Source organism: Eptatretus burgeri, chromosome 1, assembly GCF_056783735.1.
Source record: "Eptatretus burgeri isolate ZD-2024b chromosome 1, Ebu_testis_v1, whole genome shotgun sequence".
NCBI lineage: Eukaryota > Metazoa > Chordata > Myxini > Myxiniformes > Myxinidae > Eptatretus > Eptatretus burgeri.
In genome coordinates, this window is record NC_140961.1 from 129,822,583 (window position 1) to 129,847,317 (window position 24,735).

A 24,735-nucleotide genomic window follows, 5' to 3' on the forward strand; every position below is an offset into this window, starting at 1 on the left:
ACAGATGACCTTGAGTAAATGAGAGGGTGAATAGAACAGAGAGAGGGTGAGCAAGAGCAGAGGAGCAGGTTTTTAGAACATGAGGGCTGATGCCATCTGGACCAGATAAACAATATCTATACATAGGTATGTTTGAATAGTAGTAGTTACCAATTACATTTTTAACAGGAGAGTTCAAAGAACACCTTACCTAAGGCAGTGTTGATGTATATAATTAAACTGAAATAAAATAATGATTTTAAAGGTCGAATTAAAAAAAATGTCAGAAGTTTAGTGTCGTTGATGGTGTCTTTTTCACCACCTTATTTAACATGTTCAAGTACTGCAAAACTGGAGGGTTTTTGAAAGTGGGAAAAAGGCGATTTGTGTTCTGCAGTGTTCACGTATATGATTCAATAGAAATAAAATAAAGATTTTAAAGGTCGTATTTAAAAAATTCTGGAAGTTTACTGCCATTGATGCAGTATCTTTTACAACACCTTATTGAACAAGTTATACTTGTTCTTCTCGTGCCTGTTGTTTGTGTTCTTTATGACTTCCTTAAAAAACGGGAAGCTTCCTGTTTGGAATGATTTTCAATTTTGTTTGATTGTCAGACAGGCAGAGTAAAAAATATATTATCTCACTCCTCTCTACACATGTGTGATTGGGACAAATTCAGAGCCAAAAGTACTGTGAAACTACAGGTTCGTTTTCCGATTCATGTTCCGATTCGTGTTCAAAATACAACATTAAATTTTAATTAATTTATTCCTCAATCATATACTTACACTTGTGGACATAAGGAGAGACAGGCAGAGATGAACCAATTGCTTAACCCCTTTTTTCGCTTCGTGTGTGTGGAGTAATAACCAACTTTGGGTTCTGATGGACATGGATATACAGTAATTTGGTAAGAATTGAGAAAAACAGAATCCCTTAAAAAGTACCTTCACGTATCTATTGGATCATATATACATTGCTTTAAAATTTCTTACTGTGCATAATTTATTAGATTGATGAGTTGTTTCAGGAATCTTTCAAAACATTCATTCCGTGGTAATAAGACGAGGTTACCATACATCTGATTTTTCCTAGACATGTCCTCCTTTTCGATCCTTAAATCTCCGTCGGGCTGGGTTTTTTTAATATCTGCAAATGTCCAGAATTTTGCCATTTTTTTTGCTTTTGCATTTTCAAAGGGATACATTTTAAGATTTGGGATACTTTTTACCTTATTCAAATTGTTAAACCATTTTTGTACATTTCTTTATGGTGATAAAATGTGGTTATGTCATGTTTTGATGATGATAGTTTGGTACGAGTCTCTACTACTCCGTCATAGTGTAATGGACGTCTTCGAACATTGACACCCATGCGTCCACTTTCTGTCCAACCTCACAGTGAGAGCGAGTCCAATGAGGTGCTCAGTTCACGACGCAGTGTCTTTTCTGAGTCTGTACTGTACACACTCGTTTGATTTTCTTCAATGAGCTCTTTACACTGCCAAAATGGAAGTGTAAATTCACTTCAGAACTAAAGACAAAATCCCATGTTTTCAAAGTGGTGCTTGGAATATAGAGCTGGTATGTATGTACATCTTTGTGGCAAAAAAGTGTTCTTGATTTACAATCTCATGTGGACTCTGCCAAGCACAATATTTCCACTAATAATTCAGTATTTTAACTGGAAGAATGACGGTTTTCAGTCAAAATTAATCGAGGTCCGGAACACACCGAATGAGACTGCCAATACAATTGCTCAATATGTAAAGGAAACGCTTAAAAAGTGTCCCTCTCCAAAGTGTCCTCTTTTTTGGAGTGTCCCTCTAGATTGTCCTCCTTTTTGGAGTGTCCCTCTCTAGATTGTCCTATATTTTTGAAAGTTAAAATATGGTAACCCCAGATAAGAGCTTAAATCAAAGACAGTGCTGAAATTTGACTCGGTTGTGCGACATTGTGCCGATTACCCAATCAGATTCACCAGGGAATGACCTCAGGTGGGTTGGCCCTCCACATCTAATGTATAAAGCTCTTTATAACCACTGACTAACTGATATTAAACATCGGTGCATTACACCCGGAAAAAAAAGATGTTTTTTTCCCAGTGTTCCGGCTTCGATGTCCATCGGCACACAAAATTTCAGCTTTCTCCATCACCTAGAAGGTACCGATCTTTCATATCAGTCAGTCAGTCAGTGGTTATAAAGAACTTTATATATTAGATATATCCAACTGAGGTCATTGCCAGCTGAAGCTGACTGCATAATCACAGAAGTAAGTCTAATTCTCGTGTTTGATTTAAGCTCTTTTGTTTTGTCTAAATGGATGAATCATAACTTCAATCAATTTATACATTCTCGGGTATTGTCGCCAAGACATTAGCTGCTATAGCAGTCGTTTACGATCAACTTAAATTGCTAACAACATAGTAAAATGAAAGATGAAATACTGCAATGGAGTCAGACAGAAGGAAACCGATGAAGCAAAGAGCAAAACTAGTAATCAGGAGGATCCTGGATAGGATTCGGTTTTCAGCTCATACTCCTCTACCCTCAAACACACCCAGGTACAGTGAAGTGAGACTTACAAATAGTTTGTAAGAATTCACTTCTACGTAGACAAATAGATGAAGAAAGAGAGAAATTAGGAGTAATAGAGAGAAAAAGAAGAGAAGAAAATGAACAAAATAAACAAGAAGAAGACGTCATGCAGAGCACGATACTTGCAAAATCCATAAAACAAATTTGACCTCAAAAATAATTGGTGGTTGAATTCAATGACCAAATATGCAACTCCTCTTCAAATTTCAAGTCAATCGGATGAAAATTGACAATTTTAGAAATTCGGCCTATGTTAACCTTTTGGCCTATGTTGACCTCAAAAATAATTGGTGGTTGAATTTAGTGACCTCATTTGCAAATTTTCTTCAAAGTTCAAGTCAGTGGGATGAAAATTGGGGATTTTAGAAATTGACACATTTGTTGACCTTTGGCCTATGTTGACCTTTTCACCTCAAAAACAATAGGCTTCTTGCTTATGTCAAACTCTACCATGTGGTGAAGTTTTGTGAAGATGGGTTTAAAATTGTGACCTGTAGGCGATTGACAGACATACAGACAGACAGACCATCAGACAGAATAACAAAATCGACTGACCAATATACTTGAAAAATCTTCGATTTTGCAAGTAATACACAAGTACAGGTACATTTAAAGTACACCACCCTCATGCCAAATAAATAAATAACATATCCACCAGCACGCGACACTACCAGGGCGCCTTTGGCACCCGGCGATGCCGCCGTGCAGTGCATGGAGACAGAATTGGGAGGGAGCGGTGTACAATAATTGATTGATTGCATAATTGAAATAAATAAACAGTAATCGTAAAGTAGTTAATTTGTTAATCAATTGGCTAACAGGATACCAAAACCACCACAGTTTCATCCGAATCTGTAACTTTTTGAAAATTAAGTAATACATCGAAAAATGAATAATTAATCGATTAATTGATTAATCAATAAATGAAAAATACCCATTATTATTCCAAATCACTTGTTCGCCATTGTGTCCAAATATCAGCTTCCAAGCTCAAAGGTGCCTGAGATATTGCTCAGATGAGAAAGAAAATAAATAAGAAATTAATAAATGGATTATAATTAAGTAATTAATGAAACAATTGCTCCATCAAAATATAGAAAAATACCCTTTTTGTCAAAGCACATCTTCACTTTTGACCTCAAATTTCAGCTTCCAAGCTCAAAGGATGGCTGAGATATCACCCAGACAAACAAGAAAGAAAGAAAGAAAAAGAAAGAAAGAAAGAAAGAAAGAAAGAAAACAAACAAGGTTCAAGAATTAGAATGAATAAAGAGAAGTATGAAAACGTAGAAAAGTGTGAAGAGAGATGTGAAAGAGGAAGGAACAAAGATGTTGGGAAGAAAGATGGAGATCAGTTTGAATAATTGATATTTAATAAGAAAGATTTGGTAGCAGAGCCATTGCATACAAATCAATAGAGCATGCTAAAGACAAAATTTACACTCCAGAATCATTCATCAATATTCATCAGGATGTACACTTGAAGTGTTTCAAAAAACACAGGAGAGAAAAGTCTATTGAACAAAATTTTCGCGCAGTTATTGAAGTGCAGCACATTCAAAGCATAACGTTTAAATCGGCACTGATTGTTAATTGTTTCCAACTTGTTCTGGAAGAAGAATTTTGAATACGAGTACTTCATAAAAATCTGATTTTCATTACAGTCGGTCCGTTTCACATTCAATTTGAAGTAATTGGTTCATGATGCTGGGATTCAAGATTCAAATCACATACTGTGTATTCTGTTGTATAATTCACGCATTCAAAACGTGCGCAATTACTGAAATCCCAAACTCTTGCCACTACTAGTACCACCTCTCCCCGGCCCCATCCATGGGCTGGCAGGATGGCATAGACTAGAGGTACGCACATTCACCTCTGAGCTGTCCAGCCTGGGTTTGAATCCCGACCCAAATATAAACTGTCATCCTGGTGTTTCACAGGCAAGTTGATTCATCAACGTGAGTGCTGTCCCTCAGATGGACGTTACACTGGACGTCCCATCTGCCAGTATTCATTGATGGATGTTAAAGCTCACACAATGGACAATGTGGACAAAAACAAAACGAAAATCAACTTGGCCTAAACCATATCCAGAGTCACCTGTTATTCATTTTGATGACAACGTCCATCCAGGAATAAATTGTTTCGAAAAACACTGTAGATTGCTTTTATTAATACTAGTATGGGCCCGTAGGGGCGTAAACGATGACTGGATTGGGGCATTATTTCAATTGGATCGGACCAACCTATCATAAATGGCCAGAACTTGGGAAACACCTGGGAAACATATTCAGGTCCCCAGCGTCAATTGTGACATCATATCAAATGAAGAAGAATTGTGACGCCCCCTTTCTCTCGTCCCCCCTCCTCTCGCCCCTCCTCTCTCCCCCCTCTTCTCTCGCCCCCTCCTCACTCGAATTGTGACGCCCCCTCTCTCTCACCCCCTCTTTCCCCCTCTCTCACCCCCTCTCTTGCCCCTCTCTCTCCCCCTCTCCCCCTCTCTCTCACCCCTCCTCTATTCCCCCTCTCTCTCCCCTAGTATCGCCCCTCCTCTCTCCAACCTCCTCTCTCCCCCCTCCTCTCTTGCCCCCCCCTCTTATCATAAAAATCATAAATAAATAAATAAATAAGCATTAATTGTGACGTCATTCATGATGTCATAGCACCGTGTATTGTCATTGGTCGACAGATAAATGGCCGTAACTTGGGAACTGCTTGTCCGAATAATATCAAAACTAGAAAAGGCACATCAGCGGGTCCCCAGCAATATTCCTGGCAAGTTTCAATCGGACCAGTGATCGTCCGGTTATTCATAATTTGGGAAAAAAATTGGCATGATAAGGTGAGAAGGTGGAACGACACCTTCAGCTGCCATATATACACCTTTTCAACACTGAAAAAGCAGTAAAATGGCCGTAACTTGGGAACCGCTTGTCCGATTGATATCAAACCTCGAAAAGGCACATCTGCGGGGCCCCGGCAATATTCCTGGCAAGTTTCAATCAGATCGGACTGGCGGTCGTCGAGAAACGGCGGTCGCAGACAGACACACACACACACACACACACACACACACACACACACACACATTGCTGGAATTATAGATAGATAATCTTCCTTTCTCTTGAAGTGCAGTGAAGAGTAGTTGCCTAACTGTCTTATTTGGGTTTTCGTTGAGCAAAGTGAACTCATTAGCCACGGACACCAAGCCAAGCGAATCAGCACGTTCCTTGTGACCAACCAGTATTGCCACATTGTGGAAACGATGGGGATATATTGATAATTGAAGACAGGTTTTAATACGGCTGGTAGTTGAAAAGGATTTCTCCCAAACAGTGTTGGTTGTCGGATTGACGAGAATGAGCTTTTGAAGGATGAGAATGTCCGTCTCAAGGTTTACCTAAGAAAAGAGAGAGGTTAAATAAGTAGTAAAGGGGAAGAAAGAGAGATTCCGTTGTCTGCTGGTGGATAACTGGAAGACATACACCTCCTGGCTCAACATCAGTGCTTATACACATCACATAGATCTATACTCAGTATTATCCATCACTCATTTACTAAATCTCGCTCATCGATGTTCAATTTGACTCCATGGCTATTCTCTCTTCGGTTCCGACAGGCTCCTCCTAAATCCTGGAGGTGGTGTTGCTGTCCATATAAACAACTGCTTTCCTCATTGTCCATTGTCCTCACTAACCCCTCCTAGCCTAGTAGTATACCTGGGGCTATGTTTACTTCTCTACAACCATTTAATGTCTGTTTGTAAGATTACGGTCCACCCAATGATGATGATCTCTCTATAACCATCCACCTTTACTCTCTGTTCCTCACCTGCGTCAATTTCAACTGCCATAATGCGAGCTGATTGGGTTACAGTTCTGCCACAACCAATTATGGCATTGCAGTTAAGGCCTTCTGCGACTCCATCGGTTTGACCGAATCTGTAAACTTCCCAACCCGGATTTCTACTACTGGTAAGTTCTCCCTCCTCGACATAGTAATGACTAACTTTCCATCCAATCTCTCGTTTTCTACTTCACCCCCATTGGCTCTTCTGATCACTTTCTTGTCAAGGCCCAGATCTCTCTGGTTATTGTAAGGGAACAACCTCAATGATGCAGGATATGGCTGTTTGCACAAGTCACCTGGCAGGGATGTAATTTTTCCTCTCTCAAAAGGAATGAGCTACCATCCCCACTGAACCCAATATGGATTCCAGCTGAAAATGCTTTTATAGAAAATGGAGTTATCGATTTCTACTCACCGCTCAAGGTTGATGACTTTGTCGAGTCCCATAAGCTGTTAAGCTTGAATGTGTGTGAATACAGTCACAAGTTCAAAAAGAAGCAAGAAATGTAGTATCGACAGTGGGCCAATTCGGCGTTGTGTCCGTGAAATAATTTCATATGATCCACTCGGTGACTCGAGTGTTTAAATGACCAGTGCCCATAGGAACACGCTGCTCACTAAAAGGGGTTTGATGATAGTAACCCCACGGTTGAAAGAAGCAAAGACTCACTGAAGATATGAGTGCGAACAAGACACCTGGTACCAAGTTCTGCGTGATGCGGAGAGCAAAGCGCTGCTGAGGAAAGGGCCATGAACAAGTATGTGGTACGAAACTTCATGAGTCAAGAGAGGAAATTCGTCGCTGAAGATAGGGTTGCGAATGCAGTTTAACTCCAGTGAACTTTAGTTTAAAGGTCCCATGACACTCAAAAGTTTCTGGTTATTTATATATTAACTTGACCTTCCTAGTGAAGAAATCACCCATGTTTCTTTTTTTAAATCAAAAATGGGATAATTAGACCAATATTTCGAACATTTCTAGTGCTTTTCACAACTTGCTATGCCCCGCCCCTCAAAAAAGTTGACTTCAGCGAACCGCAGGTCACGTGACCGTTGATGTCATCTCCGGAACGCAACTCGCTCAGAGTGGATTGATTAGATGTTGCGCGCCGTATAAAGTACGTACAAATGCATTGTGCACATGTGTTTGCTGTCTCACTGATCGTCTTAATTCCTGTGATTGTTTCGCGGAAAAGAAATTCTGCTTCTGAGCCGTGTATGCACAACAATCACGAGGCAATTATTTATCCCTTTAATACCTTGTCGTAGTCGTGTACAAATCCAATACATGTATGCACAATAAAGGGCTATACCATGTCCACAAAATATTAAATGTGACTGTTGAACCTTTCCATTAAAAAAGAAACTTACAGGGACATACAAGTAAAATACTAAAGATTAATATTGCATCATTTCAAGGCACAAGGAGGTAATTTTAAAATCAAACAATGTGAACAACCTGCACCAACATTTTGCAGCTTATTGAATTGTTCGTTGAAACCAGCCTGCTGGAATAGGTACGATTCCACATACATGCAAGCCAGGTTATGGCTGCACTCGACATACATGGGTTTATTCTAAAGTGAAGGTGCTGCTTCCATTGGCTTGCTATTCATTAACATTTAGCCAAAATGCTTTAATAAATGAACAGGGAAAATATGTTGGCACAACTATGGAAGACAAATTATCTGTCCTATAACACGGCCTCATAGCCTCAGAACTCTTACGCATTGACTTATACATTGTGTGCATGCCAATACAAGTTACTTGTCAGCTCTAGAGTCTAAACTAGTCCGATAAATCTGATGTGCTGTGGCTTTCTTATATTATTCTCTTTTCTTCATTGTTTTCTACTGGCGCTACATGACGACAGTAGGAATAAAATAAAATAAAAAATTCAACAGAACGTCAGATTTATCGGACGACTCGAGACAATTGTGTCACAAGGTGTGTTCTGCACACAAGGTTTCATCGTATCCAGACAGCGAGATTGCTTCGTTTTATGCGCGGAGAGACACGGCCGATGACATGGGCTGGCCTTGCTTGCGATTCCTTCGCCGCGGTGCAACATGTCCGCTGCGCTGTGCTGTGCTAGTCATGTCACCTCACTAAAATATTTCTGATATCAAGCAGTATGCAAGTCAAATTTACATTATTGAATTACCAATAGGATTTAGTCCAACCAGTTGTTATTGCTAAGTCTTCCTTCGATGTCCTCCCGATCATCATGAACTCGGGGAATTTCATCGCCATTTTCCTCTGCTTGTCCTGCTTCGGGCTCGAACTGGTAAGGCCGTATTTCATTTCCAGCTGCCTGAACTTCACCTCCCGTTATACGACAATTCTCCATCTGATTCAGACCAAAATCCTTCATTTCTCTCACTCACTGTCGCTACCAGACAAATCAAAGTCCATGTCATCCATTATTCAAAACCAAATGTTTGCTTTTTTTTAAGCAGAAATGAACGAAGCGTTTGAGTCGACCAATCGAATGTGTAAACACACAGGAAGCCAATATAATCACGTAGACACCAACCCGAGTAATTTACGTGCAGCCTTTGTCGTTCTGGAGATGATGTCATGTGGGTTACGCCCCTTTCAGTAGATTTCGGCAGAATTTTTAGGGGCGTTCCCGAAGAGGTTTGTTTTTTTAATTTTACATTTTACAGAACGAGTATTGTGAAAAAACATTGTCAGATCTGAAATCAGGATTAAAAACTCAAACAGGACATACATATATATATATATATATATATATATATATATATATATATATATATATATATATATATATATATATATATATATATATATATATATATGCAATTTCAGTAATTTTGGATGTCATGGGACCTTTAACTCCAGTTTATCTCAATTCCGTGAGTTATTTCCATGAAGGTGAAAATAGCAAGCTGCCAGGCAGGAAAGCATCCTCACACTCCCGGTTAAAGCCTTCCTCTCCCCCCATTCCACGAGTGGGAGATACTCGAGCCCAGTAGTAGTGTCAGGCAAAAAGATTGGTTTGAAACCAGATAAAAACCACACCGACACTACTACCATTGGTTGGACAAGTAAATGTAATAAAGTTCACGAGGTGAAAGGACTAACAAGCTGGCAACAATGAAAAGTATGCCAAACTTTCACAAAAGTGTACTTTCTCTCATGTATCACTATATATATATATATATATATATATATATATATATATATATATATATATATATATATATATATATATATATATATATATATTGTTACAGGCTGGGGGGGGGGGGGTCGGCCGCCAACCGACTGTTTTGAACGGAGCCGCAAGTCGAGTTGGCCCGACCGATCGCCCGGAATATAGATCGCCGCCCAGATAACTCCGAGCGACGGGTCCTTGTACAAGAACTGAAATACGCCAATCGGCAGATCACGTGGGGTAGGGTCGATTGCCAATCTTCAATGTACCTAAATACCCACGTGATCCAACTACCGGGGTATTCCACCCTCGATGGAACTCGTACGGTACAAACCGCCGAGGTGAGCTTGTCCGTGCGTGATTCCGAGAAGCGTAATCACCGAGAACCGTCGGTCCAAATATCCCCCTATTACGGCAAACCAACGGCTTTCAAACTCCCAACACACTAAATGTTCAGTCAATGAGGGAATGGACACAACGAGCAGGTTTACATTCACACAAGGACATTTATTATAATGAAACACGTATGCAATTAAATAAGGCAAAACACGTATGCAATTATACAAACAACAAAAGCACGACAAAAGAACTACAACCGTCTACTTATTATGTACAGTCATTTAAACTTAACAGCAGTTCCTACTTATTAGACGGGCCCACGGACACACACACACACACACACACACACACACACACACACACACACACACACACACACACACACACACACACACACGAAACGGTGGCTGAGGCCTTTAATCACGAGCTCCAGCTCGGAGGACAGGTGAGCTGAAACTCAGAGCTTGAGTCGAACCTTTCCACCTCGTGTGGTCTTCAAATTGTCCGGACCCGGGCTCCAGCCAGAGCGAGCTGGATCCAATCGCCGCGATCCTTCCCAAGCTCCTGCGAATCCTCCCACGCTTCTCAACACGTGCCGGTGAGAATGAGGCGCCGATCCTTCCTGTCGATGCGTCGCTTCCCCGAGGATCCAACTCCAAGAAGAGGCCGACGCGTCGCACCAAGCCGATAAACAAAATGGAGAACGACAAGCTCCACGAACCAAGAGGAAGAGGAAGAAGAGGAAGAAGCCTCCACTCGCAGCTCGAGCCGAACAACTGGCTCAAGTTCCTTCCAAAACAAAGCAGCAGCCGAAGCTCACTGAGCCAGCCGAAGCAAAAAGCTTCCGAAGGCCTCAAGCCAAGCAGGACCCGACGGCTGAACGACTGCTCTCTCCGAAACAAAAAAGCTTACTCCTCCCTCGGGACTCAGCACACGAACTCTGCAAACGGGACTCAGAACGGGACTCTTCACGAACTCTGCCACGGGACTCCCACGAACTCAGCCCTACCACGGGACTCCCATGAACTCTTTTTGAACAATGAAAAGATCTCCTCTTTATCCTTTGCACCCCCTCCCCCACACCCGGCGTGACTCATGCCCTCGTGATCCACCCCCCGCTCAACCACGGGTGGGAGGGAGTTCTTGACGTCACCGCAGGGTTCTTCTTCCTCTTCGCAGAAGAGGGGGAGGGACGTCTCCATTGTTTGCTCCCTAACTATTAAATCGATCCGCAGCGCATCTAATCGATTTCAAAACATTTAAACAATGGAAGGTGAGCTATCTAGGGAACATGCACTTATCGACATAGCTGACTAAGGGAACCTGTATGTTGTGTGCAATTGAATTCCAAATTCGTAACAATATATATATATATATATATATATATATATATATATATATATATATATATATATATATATATATATATATATATATATATATATATATATATATATATATATATATATGATCCAGTCTGTTGCTACCCCCATAATACTCTCATCATAGATACAATGAATCCTGTGGGGAGGCCATTGTGGTCGAGCAGCTTGCTTTCTCAGCTTGGAAAGCTAACCTGACTAACGGTAACTTTCTTTCATTCCTCAAGGCTCGTAGCAAGTGTGTCCATCCTAAGGCAAGCAATAAAACATCATCATACAAATCTCAAGACCAAATTATCTAACTAGTCTGCTTCCTCCAACTCAGGGTGGCAACTTGTCAAGTCTGTCTGGTGTATGCTCTCTCTCCATCCTGTGCGTCACCTCAAATGGCTTTACTGGAGTTTCTGCCTGAGATCAGGTAGAATTTCATAACTCTGTGCAAAATGATGTACCCACTACCAACTGGACTCTGTGTCCTTCTCGCCTACGAAGGTAGAGAAAGTTCTGTCCAAACTTGATCCTGTTTCGGCAATGGGTCGAGATGGCATCAGTGTCCATGTTCTCAAATCCTGTTCTGCTGTTATTGCTTCCTCTCTCTATCCTCCGCATTAAGTTCTCTAGCCACCTCCACTCTGCATGGAAGTCAGCAAACATCACCAGTACAGAAGAAAGGTACAAAAACAGACCCTATCAATATCAACTATAGGCTAGTCATCTTGATTCCAATTACAAGCAAAGTCATGGAATCCATCAATGTTGTGTATCAAGTCTTTAATGTTTGCAAACAGCCAGATCTCCAACCATCAGTTTGGATTCTGTCACTGTCACTCACCTCTTGATATGATTCTGCTCCTCTCTCAGCAATGGTTTGAGGACCTCAATCTCAAAAAATGGTTTGGACTGTCTTCCTGGACATAACTCAGGCATTCAACATGGTCTCACATCCTGCTGTGCTTGCCAATGTCTTTGCCTGTGGCATAGAAGGCTGCCTGCATTCCTGGATTTATGACTGCTTGCCAACATCTCTGCCTGTGGCATTTACTTGTTGGTGGATGTTAAATATCCCAGGATTTAAGGGTCATAGTGGACCTGCCAGACACACATCTCGCACACATGAACATACAGACGAATGCACGAGACACAACACAAGACTGCCAGACGAGACAAACAGAACCGTTGTGCTTTAGGGAATTGACCAGGGCACTCTGGCTATCAGAAATGCCACAACAATGGCGTCGCCTTTCTCACCGCACTCAATGGGGGCATTTTCCAAGGAAAAATTTCCTCTTGTAACAATGAACCTACCTATATGTTTCCTTGGTTATTCACTGGAATAGGATCAGTCTATTCAACTTCTAAGCCTCACCATCAACCATGGCCGTTCATGAGGTGACTACAAAGCAAAACTGACCTCCAAAAGCAGCTGCAAACTGGAAATCCGAAGTAAATCCAAGTATTTCTTTAGGAAATCAGAGCAACTCACAGTCGACAAGGCCTTTGTCCGTAACTCAATGGAGTACTGCTCTCCGCTGTGGGCTGGCGCTCCAACATCACATCTATCTCTCCTGGATTCTGTGGAACTTGGGTTATGACAAAACTTGGTGGATGAGTTGGGTAGTTGACAAGAACAAACCGATTAGATTTTGTTTCAGCTCCGGATCCAGATCTGGCCCATCAGTGGGATGCAAAACGTAAACTGTTCAGCCTGGTGGAGATATGCGCTCTTACCGAGGAGTGACATTCTAAATACTTTAAAAATATATTTTTCCAAAGGTCTTAGGATCATGGAATAGCTGGAATAGAAAATGCACACACACATGAAGACTAATATATTAGACAACACCGGACTTGACTGCAGACAAATACAGCAACTGAGCTTGGGTGAAACACAGCCACTTCTCAGAGCACTCTTGGTACCAGCGATACCATCTTTTGTGACGTCGCTTTTTTTTCTCCAGACAGCAGGACAACTGCGGAGGAGTTTCCACCTCCCGATGGATGCCAATCTACAGGGTTGGTCCATGCTCTAGCCTATTAAATGACAAGCGTCAAGCAAGCAGGCAGCACGTACCATTTTAAAGTCTTTGGGATGACTCGACTGTGGTTCGAACCACCAACCTCCCAGACTAGTCAGTTGCACCCGTGAGACCATCCATGTCTATATCCAGCTTGTGACAGGTTTTCAGATTTTATGAAAGGAAATAAGGCCATTTATATCTCTGGGGCACATCATACAGCCGGTGTCAATGTCGTGCAATCGATATATCTGAAAAAGAAAACAAGTCCCACCTGCTTGGCCCGTTTCTTGAGAGCTTTCTCAAATCTTGGAAGCCGCTTGTCAATGCAGAGGACACCAACATCTTCGGAATGTTTGCAGTCGTGTTTGCCCCAACCATTAGATCGGCAATTGCGAAGTGAGCGCTCATAACCAACGCAGCGCACGTTGTCCATCCAAATGGGACCTGCAAACACACAATTCTTCTACAACCAATCCTAATTGTATCTTTTTTTTTAAAAACCTATCCAGTTATCTAGTTCCATTAAGTTGTGGAAATCTTCTGGTGACATTCATGATCACATTTCCCCAAAATCCCTATCCTGCACTGCTTTCCGAAGCTCTACTAGAGACAGCTATGTTGCAGCTCTTACCCCATGCATCAGGTGCATACAAGGTCTGCCTCTTCCTCTTCTTCCCTCAACCAGACACAGTATGGTTGTCTTTCGTTCTCTGCATGCATGCCGTGCCCAAAGAGTGAACGTGTCTGTTTTAACATCAGCGCTTCTAATGTACATGGTGGTGTAATTTCTTCAAGCACTGATTTGTTTGTTCTTCTTGTAGTCCATGGAATTTTTAACATTCAATTCATAACATACATTTTAACAAGACACAACCCTGCATTGGTGTGCGAGTAGGCAGAAGAACAAAGGTGTTACTCGAACCTCTCTTCTGGCAATGGAACCAGACAGATGAATAGTTATTGCTCTTTACTCCATCACACTTGTGCCACTCCAAGATATCTCTTGCTCCCATCTTACCTCTGACCACACATAAACTTTCCAACTTCCACCTTGGCTCTCCCATACCAACCACACAACATTGACCTACCACAACAACCACTTTCTACTGCTGGGTGCAGCATTTTATGTCCTCATTCCCAAGCATGCCATTTGCAAAGTATTGAGGAAACGTGGCATGACATTGTGGTGTAATCAAATACAAGCATAAAAGAAAGGCCTGTGTTGTAAAAGAAGCACAGGTCACTTCCAATCAAGCAAATCATTTGTAATTGTCGATCAAAATTAGCTACAGTATGTGATGTTGCGTTCTCCGATTCTGTATGTAACTGACATTCCAGCCAATGGGGCTGGCAGGATATCCTAGAGGTATGTACACTCGTCTTTGTGCTGCGCAGCCTGGGTGAGAATCTCGACCCAGCTATAAACTGTCATCCTGGTGTTTCATAGGTAGGGCGATTCAGTCCCTCGGATGGCCGTTAAACTGGGCGTCCCATCTGCCAGCATTAGTTGGTGGATGTTAAAGATTCCACGGTATCCTTCACAAACACAAGATGAGCTATCGCCGGCACCCTGAACAAATTACAAATTCCTGCTCCTCCCTACAAGGGGCACTGCATCAACGGCTCAGGTGGCAAATTATGCTATCTGCGGCCTTGCACTGCAAATGAAAGAAGATGATCACTCCTCCTTTAACATCCACTGCTATGACTACTACTACTTATTATATGGCTCCAGTCCCACCTTCTTTTTGGATTGGTTGAGTGGGAAGTTTGGCACAAGTCTTCAATAAACCAGCTGGCTGGACCTGACATTCAACTGGAAACGATTTCAGCAGGAATTTGGAATTTGCACAGGATTCTGGCAAATTCTCGCCGACTTTTCACGAATGATAACATCGGATATTTAACATCCACCAACTAATGCAAGTTTATGGGTTCCCAGATTTAATGTCCATCTGAGGGATGGCACACTTAGTGATGCAATGCCCCGGTTACAAAGCGCCAATCCAACAGTTTATAATCAGCCTGAGAAGCAAACCCAGACTCCACAGCTGAGAGGTAAGTGCACCATCTCCGCACTATCCTGCCAGGTCGTCATTCAGGCTCTGTGGGACGCGTTGAGGAAGAGTCAAAAAGTTTTTTCCTCCTTAACAAGACTTTCTGAGCTATTGGGGTTCCATTTGAACACCAACATGAAACTCATCCACCCTCAAGAGATCCCACCATATGTCCTTCGCCAAGAATAGGTGAGCCATCGCCATCACCATGAACAAATTACAAATTTGTGCTCTAACCTATAGGGGGCACTGCATCAGCAGCACAGCTGCCCCTCAAACAAACACGACCCACAGCCATGTCCTGCAAATGAAAGAAGAGGATTCCAAACAGTCAGAAAATTGAGGCAAATTTTTTTTGGTCACGAGGACAGAAATATTTTGACCAATACGTTTATTAAACACAGACTAAGAATCTGATATGGAGGTTCCATTGAATTTCTAAGTCAACAAACAGCTCAAACGACACAGCCACAGCACCTACCCGAGCCTTCGCCGAAGCGGGCGCTGTGTGCCCAGGTATTGGCACCCACGTAACCAAGCTCTCGGCAAACCACCTTCGCAGACACTTGCATGAAGTTGTCATCGCAGACAGTCCCCCAGCGGCCCGCATGGAACACCTCGACACGTCCTTCATGTGGCCTCCGTCCTGTACCGGCCAGTCGAACCTTCGGACGGCGTGCCACAGGCCTTTGGATTGGTGTCGGCTCGGCTTGCGCCAAGCTTAGTAGCAATAGCGGCCAGGCACAGACAAGGCTCATAAAACTCATACGTCGATGTCCCCGAAGTAACATTCCTGAAAAATCTACAGGGTGCGAAATAAAAAAATATATATATTTAAAAGACAAATATAATTAAAAGAGGTGAAAATAAACATGTATGACACTGTATGCAACTCAAGGAATATCTGCACAGCGAACCAAGCAGCTAAATTGCATGAAATCTTTATTTGCAGATGAGTTGCCACTTGCCAGGTGAATGATTTTTCCCAATAAATATCAGACACATTTGCCTGCTTTCTCCTTCAAAGTGCAATTGAACTGATGATATCACAACTCAACACTTTTACGAGCTGAGTGAATGAAAGCAGACATTTACGTATTGTCGGCACTTTGCAATAATTTTGCTCACAGACAACTGAGGAAATAAATCACGCCATCAAATTATTAAATTACAGAAATATTCGCTACAACTTGTACTTTGGTCACTATTACTCCGTTAGGCTGGCAGGATAACCTAGACGTACACACACTCGGCTCTAATCGGCCTCGCCTGGGTTTGAATCCTGACCCAACTATATACTGTCATCCCGGTGTTTCACGGGCAGGATAAGCCTGATGTTGGCTTAATGGTTAAGGTGGCTGGCTTAAAATCTTAGGGTCTTCAGTTTGAGCCCCCGTCGTGCTGTTGAAATAAAACTAGGTGCGTTGACTCAGCCAGACATCCTTCTGAGGTCGGCGAAACGAGTACCAGCGTACTGGTAACAGGGGCACTGCATCAGTGGTCCTGTTACCAGTGAATGATGCAACTATTACCACTTCTTTCATAGCCCCAATTATTCCCACCTTGTTTTGGGATTGGTTGAGTGGGAAGTTTGTCACAAATCTTTAATAAACCAGCTGGCTGGACCTGACATTTAACTGGAAACGATTTCGGCAGGAATTTGGAACTTGCTCAGGATTCTGGCAAAGACTCACCGACTTTTCATGAATGATAACATTAGATATTTAACATCCACCAACTAATGTGAGCCGACGTGTCCCCAGATTAATGTCCATCTGAGGGACGGCACACCGAGTGATGCAATGCCCCAGTTGCAAAGGACTAATCCAACAGCATGTCGCCAGCCTGAGAAGCAAACCCAGACTCCACAGCTTAAAGGTAAGTACTGTACACGATATATGACACTGATCGGAAACTATAAGATAAATTTGGATAAGGGGTAAAAACTTCTTGACCTCCACTCACAGAATTAGTTAAAATCGAACACAGGACTTCTTTTTGGAGACAAAGTCTTGAGTCAATGAAGAGCAGGAAGGTAACATGATAGAGGAAAGACCAAAAGCTCTCTTCAAAGGTTAATATAATAACCAATGAAATTAGTTATAAAAAAAAGGAGACAGGAGAGGGGAAGAAAACAGAAACGTGTGAAGAGAGCTTGGATAGGGAGGGGGGAGTTAATAGTGGTGGAACAGATCAGGGTAGAGATGGAGGATGATGTGCGATGCCGCAAGCTGCGACCTTGAAGCCCGAGAGGAAATGATGATTGTCTCATTTCAGAAATGAGTTTTCACAAGCAGGAGAGAAGAGGAACAAAGGAATGAAAATGCACAGTCGGTATGGATTTTGTGGGTTTCACAAACAGGGGGTTACTGGAAGAACACAGACATCCTTAAGGAAATGGTGAAGATAAGGGAGGTTCAAAGAGCAGAGGGAGCAAGACTGGAATAGAGGTGGTTAAAATAAGATCTGAGGAGCCACCAACCTGGCCACGATAGAAAAGTATCAAATATTGTGCTTTGGCCTCACTGCGGGAGATGGCAAATGACGTTGAAAGTTTTGGAGTGCACAGAATCACATTATTGGAATGTTGCTTTCACATCACAGGCAGGTCGGTAGTCTCGTTTTTTTTACCGTCTGTCTCTCCAGCATTGCTCCATCGACTCTCTCAGTCTGATCCTCCCCAGCAACTCCAGGATCACATTACAGTGTTGGAATCGGCGTTCTTACCGTAACCCCCTCCTGGTTAAACTTCTGAAATCCAGGCTGACTGCACACCTCAAGTCCTTTGTTCCTCGCTTCTCCTGTCAATGGAACTGTCTTCCAGAGGCCGTTGTTTCCCACTCCTTCCTCCGGGGATTCAAGCAGGCGGTGCACCTCCATCTCATGTCATGTCATGTCATTCCCCATCCCGACCCATGATCTTTATTACCACCATTAACCCATCCTCCTCACTTGTATTCTTTCTCTCTTTCTCTTTCCCCTTGCTGGTTATGCCCAATTATTATTGACCCACCACACCTCTATCAATTTCACCTTGCTCTTCGATGAGCCTTGTTCTTGTATAAGCAGATGTGATGGTGAGATACCATCCTATAGGTAAGAGCAGTACTCCATTGAGCTATGGACAAATACTTTGTCGGCCATTCAGAATTTTTCAAGGAATGACTTGGGATGAAAGAGGATGCCCAGGTGGCGGCTGGTTTTGGAGGCGAGCTTTGCAATATTGTCTACCCAGGAAAGGCCATGACTGATAAGGCCCATAAGCTCAAGAGACTGAAGCTCTTACCGTAGCTTATTGCGGAAATTATATAGATGGGTTTATGTGATGCTCCTTTCAGAAAGATACGGTGAGACTGTGATATTTTCCCAGATTAAATGACATTCCAGTTGTCAGAACAGCATTAGATTGCTTCAAGAGAAAGAGAAAGAGAAAGAAGAAACTGCTGCCATATTCTTGGGATGGGGGACAGTACTGCATAAAGCAGAGATATTTGCAGAGATGAGGGAAGGGTTATCTATGGCAATGGTTCTCAACCTTTTGGAGCCACGACCCCCCCAAAAAATTTAAGTTGGGGTTCGCGACCCCTTCCCGACTCGCACTTGAAACACACTGCAGTGACGTCACGGAGCGCATAAAAAAAATCTAGTGCCTGGAACACATTGGTCAACGCCTAGGTACTGCCAGCTGTTAAAACTAACCAGAACTAAACTAAACTAAACTGGCATCACAAATTAATTATTTACACTCTGATGTATAACACAGTAAAAACAGCCAGCCACACTCATAAAAAAGGCTTCTGTAATTGCAAAGAGCGGTATGTCGCCTATTTATGCACGGGACACAGACTGGAAGATTGAACGACCCTCTGCTGCAGACAGTGGTTACTATCACACATGACAGCTACCAGACGTACACATACCTTGCATTACTTACCAAAAATATACAAAAAACAAAACAGCAAAACAAAAACTAAATCAATTTGGCTTGAAGTACAGTTTTAAATTTTATTCAAGATCCGACAGCATAACTCATTGTTAAGGAGATAACAGGACTCCTTTACAAGCTGATGGCAATGGGCTATTATCATTCATTCTCATATAGCTGGGCCTGCAAAACAGCTTTAAGCACAGTGCAAATACCATTCAGTGTCCCTACAGGCTTATTATTCTCAGTTCATATTCAACCACCTTGCAGTAGTTAGCTCGCACGAAAGGCCCTGTCACACCTTGACAATTTAGCCAGCATATGCCGACGTATGAAAAATTTGTCTAAAACGCTGGCACACGTTATGGGTAAGTTTTGTATACGTTAAGAGCACGCTGGCATACGTCATAGTACGCCGAGCTCGTCGACAAATTTTAACATGCTTGAAATTTTTCGACATATGCCAGCATATGACTCACACGTTCCGCATACGCTGGCCATAAGTTGTAGGCACGTTACACGATCGTTGACAGACGTCGAGACACGTTACTTGTAAGTTACTCATAAGTCGAAACACGTCGAGGTAATGTTTAGCGTCAGTGTTCCAGACTCCCTGGTTTAATTGTTTTTTTGGGGTTTTTTTTTTTTCTTCGGTATGACGGTGATGTTGACACTTCGATTTCTAGTGCGGTTATAATATAATATAATTAATAGGCTGCCACTCAACGATTTAAATCATAACCGCACTAGAAATCGAAGTGTCAACATCACCGTCATACCGAAGAAGAAAAAAAAAAGAAAAAAAAACCATGGAGTCTGGAACACTGACGCTAAACATTACCTCGACGTGCTTCGACTTATGAGTAACTTACAAGTAACGTGTGTCGACGTGTGTCAACGATCGCGTAACGTGCCTACAACTTATGGCCAGCGTATGCAGAACGTGCGTCATACGCTGGCATACGTCAAAAAATTTTCAACGTGCTGAAAATTTGTCGACGTACTCGGCGTACTACGACGTATGCCAGCGTGCTCTTAACGTATACAAAACTTACCCATAACGTATTCAACGTGTGCCAGCGTATTCGGCAAATTTTTCATACGTTGGCGTACGCTGGCTAAAACATCAAGGTGTGACAGCGGCTTAATACTTCGATGTCTAATGCGGTTATGGTTTGAATCGTCGAGCCGCAGCCTTTTAATAAGCTACGCCACGTGATCGTTGGCGATACGCTGCCACGCGCTATGCATAAGTTAGACTATCGTTGGGCATAGGTTGTGAACGCCGACAACACGCTCAGCATTCGTTGATACAAGTTATCTATATGTTATTGAAACTTTCTGTGTACGTTACTAATACATAATGCATACATCCAACTCGTTATGAATACGTCCAAAACTGGAAAAAAAAACATCAACAGTTCAGCGTACGCCAGCGTTGTACATACATTTTGATACCTTGCCATACGCTGGCTAAAACGTCAAGGTGTGACAGGGCCTTAACATGGACTTTCAGCACCCGTCACTGTGCTGCGCGCGCGCGCACGCACGCGCGCGCGCACGCACGCGCGCACGCACGCGCGCACGCACGCACGCACACACACACACACACACACACACACACACACACACACACACACACACACACACACACCACTTGCTGCTCAAATCTGTTTCATAATGACTACATTATAACATTGGTATGTGAGATTTAAGTGAAAAATCATTTTCAAAAAAATTTCTGAATTTCTTTATTATATTGTGATTTCTCACCCGTTCGATGTGCGGACGACCGCCTCAGCCCAATTGCGGCCGCACGCGCCCACTGAACGAGCAATCCAGTCGTAGCTTCCGGATCAACGCCGAAACCCAGCTACGGGTGTTTTTAACACCATAAACCAGCCAACTCTTCTGTCCACGCGCTACAGAGTCAATCGCCGAATTATCAATATACCTAATTATCCGCGCAGACAGAAATGCCGGGAGTTTATACCTCAACGGGACCTGCTCGGAAACGAGCCGCTTAAGCAGCTCGCTTCGTATATAAAGCTAATAGAACACAGGCACTTAACAGTTTCCTACTTATTAGACAGGCCCACGGACACACGAACAAAGAAAGGATCGCTTTATCCTTCTCCGCCCCCTCCCCCGCGCCCAGCGTGACTCATGCCCTCGTGATCCATCCCCCACTCAACCACGGGTGGGAGGGAGTTGTTGACGACATGAATCACGGGACGGAAGGACTCTTCTTCCTCTTCGCAGAAGAGGGGGAGGGGCGTCTCCATTGTGTTGGGATCGCTCCCTAACTATTAAATCGATCCGCAGCGCATCTAATCGATTTCTGCCCATTAAACAATGGAAGGTGAGCTATCTCGGGAACAAGCACTTATCGGCATAACTGACTAAAGGAACTTGAATGTTGTGTGCAATCGAATTCTCAAATTTGTAACAATATATTTGTTTGTTTATTTGTTTTGACAACCTTCCTGCGACCCCCCAAAAACAATCTCACGACCCCCAGGTTGAGAACCATTGATCTGGGGCAGCACAGATCTCATTTAAGTATATGAGGATTGAGACTGGGTTCAAGATGCTACTTTGGCAGACTCCAGCCTCATAGGAGGGTTTGTCAGATGGTCCTTCCGGAAAGACATGGTGAGGGTGTGAGATTTGTCAGGATTGAAAGACATATTCCAAGTGTTTGACCATCTTGTGATTGTGTAAAATTCTGAAGAAAGGAAGAGGCTGCAAACTGCCTGTCTGAAGGATGAGGGATGTCACTGCAGAGGATGGAGTCATCAGCAAAAAGATGAATAGGATTTTCCAGTCAGCGTGATCATTGGTGAAGATCAGGAATCGGACTGGGCCAAGAACACTGCCTTGAGGAACCTCAGCCTTGACAGGGAGAGGAGATGAAAGGATTCCATCAAGAGCCACATGTTGGCTACGAGAGTCGAGGAAGTCAATAAGCCATGTGTGGAGTTGACCTTCGATGTCATAGGCAGAGAGTTTGGAGAGAGAGAGGTGGGATGTCAGACTGCATCAAAAGCATGAAATATGTCCAGAGAGACGGCCCTGATCTCATGTCTGACATTGAGAGCCTCCATCCATTTGTGGGTGAGTAGAAGCAGCATGTCCAAGGTGGAGTGACCTGTTCTGAAACCAAACTAGTGATCTCAGATTAGGTTGTTGGAGAAAAGGAAGGTTTTCAGATCAACTGCGATGATGGATTCCATGACCTTGCTGATGATTGGAAGTCAGCTGATAGATCTATGGTTGACAGGATAATGTTGCACCTCTTTATGTAGTGCAGTGATGTTTGCGGATTTCCAAGCAAATGAAGATAAGCTTGGGCAAATGACAGGGTGAAAGGGCAGAGAGAGAATGTGCAACAGCACCAGAGCAGGTTTTTAGGACACATGAATTAATACCGTCTGGTCTAGTTATGGAGTCAGAGTCTAGGATTGAAAAAAAACCTTCTTGACCTTCTCTGGTGCAAAAGACACAAAGTCCAGGAGCAGTTGGGGATGACAGGGAAGGGTGGATATCGAGAGTGAGGGGTTTGGGACCCAAGATTTGGAAGCAAACACAGAATTGAGGCATTCATTCATTCTTCTCACGAGCGGTGTCCACTGTGGTGCTATTTCAAATAAGGGAAAAGACGGGAGGGGTGCATACGCCAAAGACAGACTTAACAAGATGCCACCAGGTATTAGAGGAGGGAGACAAGTTTGAAAGTTCAATCCTGAGGTTGGACAGATGTTGTTTTCTGGCTCTCATGAGAGTGGACACACACTTGTTGTGGACTTTTAGGAATACAATGAGATTGCTTTCGGTCTGAATCATTTTCCTTCCAGGAAGAGAAGGCAAGTTGTTTCAGAGCAACTGCCTCACCACAGGTTTCAGTGTACTTTGGGCGGGAAGAAGGGTATGATAACTGAAGACGAGATGGGATGAATCTATGCATGAGAGAGAGAGCAGGTTTCTGTGGAAGAATTCCCAAGCTGAGTTAACATCAGGGACAGTAGATATGGGAGACCAGTCCTGAAGAGAGAGATGGCTGCTTGAGTGAACTGCCAGACTCTCCGGCATTATCTGGCTATTCTCTGAGAATAGCCAGAGAGATGTTGGCTTTCACAAGAATGATCAGATGAACCAATTGGAGCAGAGAAAGAGCAGGAGACATTCGCAGGAAAGTTAGTCATCATCGAGTCCAGAAGGGAGTTCTCACACAAAGTTCTCACAAAGCTGAGAAAACCATGTGCACTCCACGAAGAAAACAGAACCAAAAATGGATTTTCAGGATATCAATGGAGGCATAAAGCAGCCCTCCCTTTATAATGGGACGGTTTCTCTGTATGGAACTTTAACACAGGGACTGAAAAATTCGTTTCTCGGCTTCTACTAGACGAAATTGGCTGCAAATTTCAGCAACATCCATTTCCGCATTCTTGATAGTGGTATGTAATCAAAGGTATAAAGTGGGGATCGGATTGGTACATAGCGTTGAAGCAAGTGCAATAACGGATGACTTTATATCTCCTTCGGGAATTAATATTCAGCTAATATAATGCTCATGATGCATCACAGAACTTGAATTAATTGCTCATGTTGCTGAACAATTAATAAATCTCCAACAGTAAATTCAAAACGAACGGATCACAAAAGTGACGTGTTATCACTTCTCTTAAACCCAGTGTAAATATTGATTTGTGAAAAGAGGGAGGCAGGGAGGGGGGGGGGGTCCCCAACTAGAATATGGTAAGAGGAGCTTTGTCCGTGTGCTCAAGTCAGGTAGAATTATGTTTGTATTCGGGTGTCAGAGCTACGTTGTACGTAACATGTGTACTAACGGGGCGTCATTGTAAACCTGAGAACGGAATAGGGTAAGGTTGTATTTTGTAAAGCCTCCTGTGCAGGTGAGGCCAGGTGAGGGCTTGGGCACAAAGACATACAGAAAGTTATTTGCTCATGACAAAGGACATCCTATTGGGCCGTTGACCAGAAGACCGCAGCCCATGGTAGAAAGTGAGCTGTGGAGCCCTGGTTGAGGGTAGAACACTATTGAGGAGCCACCCTGCAGAGTGGGTCCCGAAGGCCTTTAGACATCCGGTGCAGAGCGTCTGCGTTTGCTTGGCATCTGACGAAACAATATGTTATTTCTCAATTCCTCGAGCCTTCTGGTGATATACAATTGCTCAATCGATGGCGCTACTCTATTCACGAATTAAAAAGCGTTTGATTGCATCTTGATGAACATATTACTCAGAATTGCATTTTAATGTTCAAGGAATACTTTTGCTTGGCTGTTGAATTAAAACGAGGTGGGGTTGACTCAGCCCGTCATCCTTCTGAGGTCGGCAAAATGAGTGCCAGCTTGCTGGTATCCTGCATCGGAGT

General features: G+C 43.0%; 1 protein-coding gene across 3 annotated transcripts in view; it reads right to left on the minus strand.

Annotated features, from left to right (window-relative positions):
• Positions 1–24,735, minus strand: part of LOC147035411 (lysyl oxidase homolog 2-like) — a 201,714-nt gene that overhangs the window by 173,640 nt on the left and 3,339 nt on the right. For all 3 annotated transcript variants that reach the window (XM_085897886.1, XM_085897904.1, XM_085897895.1), the window contains exons 2-3: positions 15,892–16,212; positions 13,625–13,797 (exon numbers count right to left, since the gene is read on the minus strand). In XM_085897886.1, the coding sequence (XP_085754012.1) occupies positions 13,625–13,797; positions 15,892–16,201 (483 nt within the window). In that variant the 5' untranslated portion in view covers positions 16,202–16,212. The remainder of the gene's footprint in view (positions 1–13,624; positions 13,798–15,891; positions 16,213–24,735) is intronic.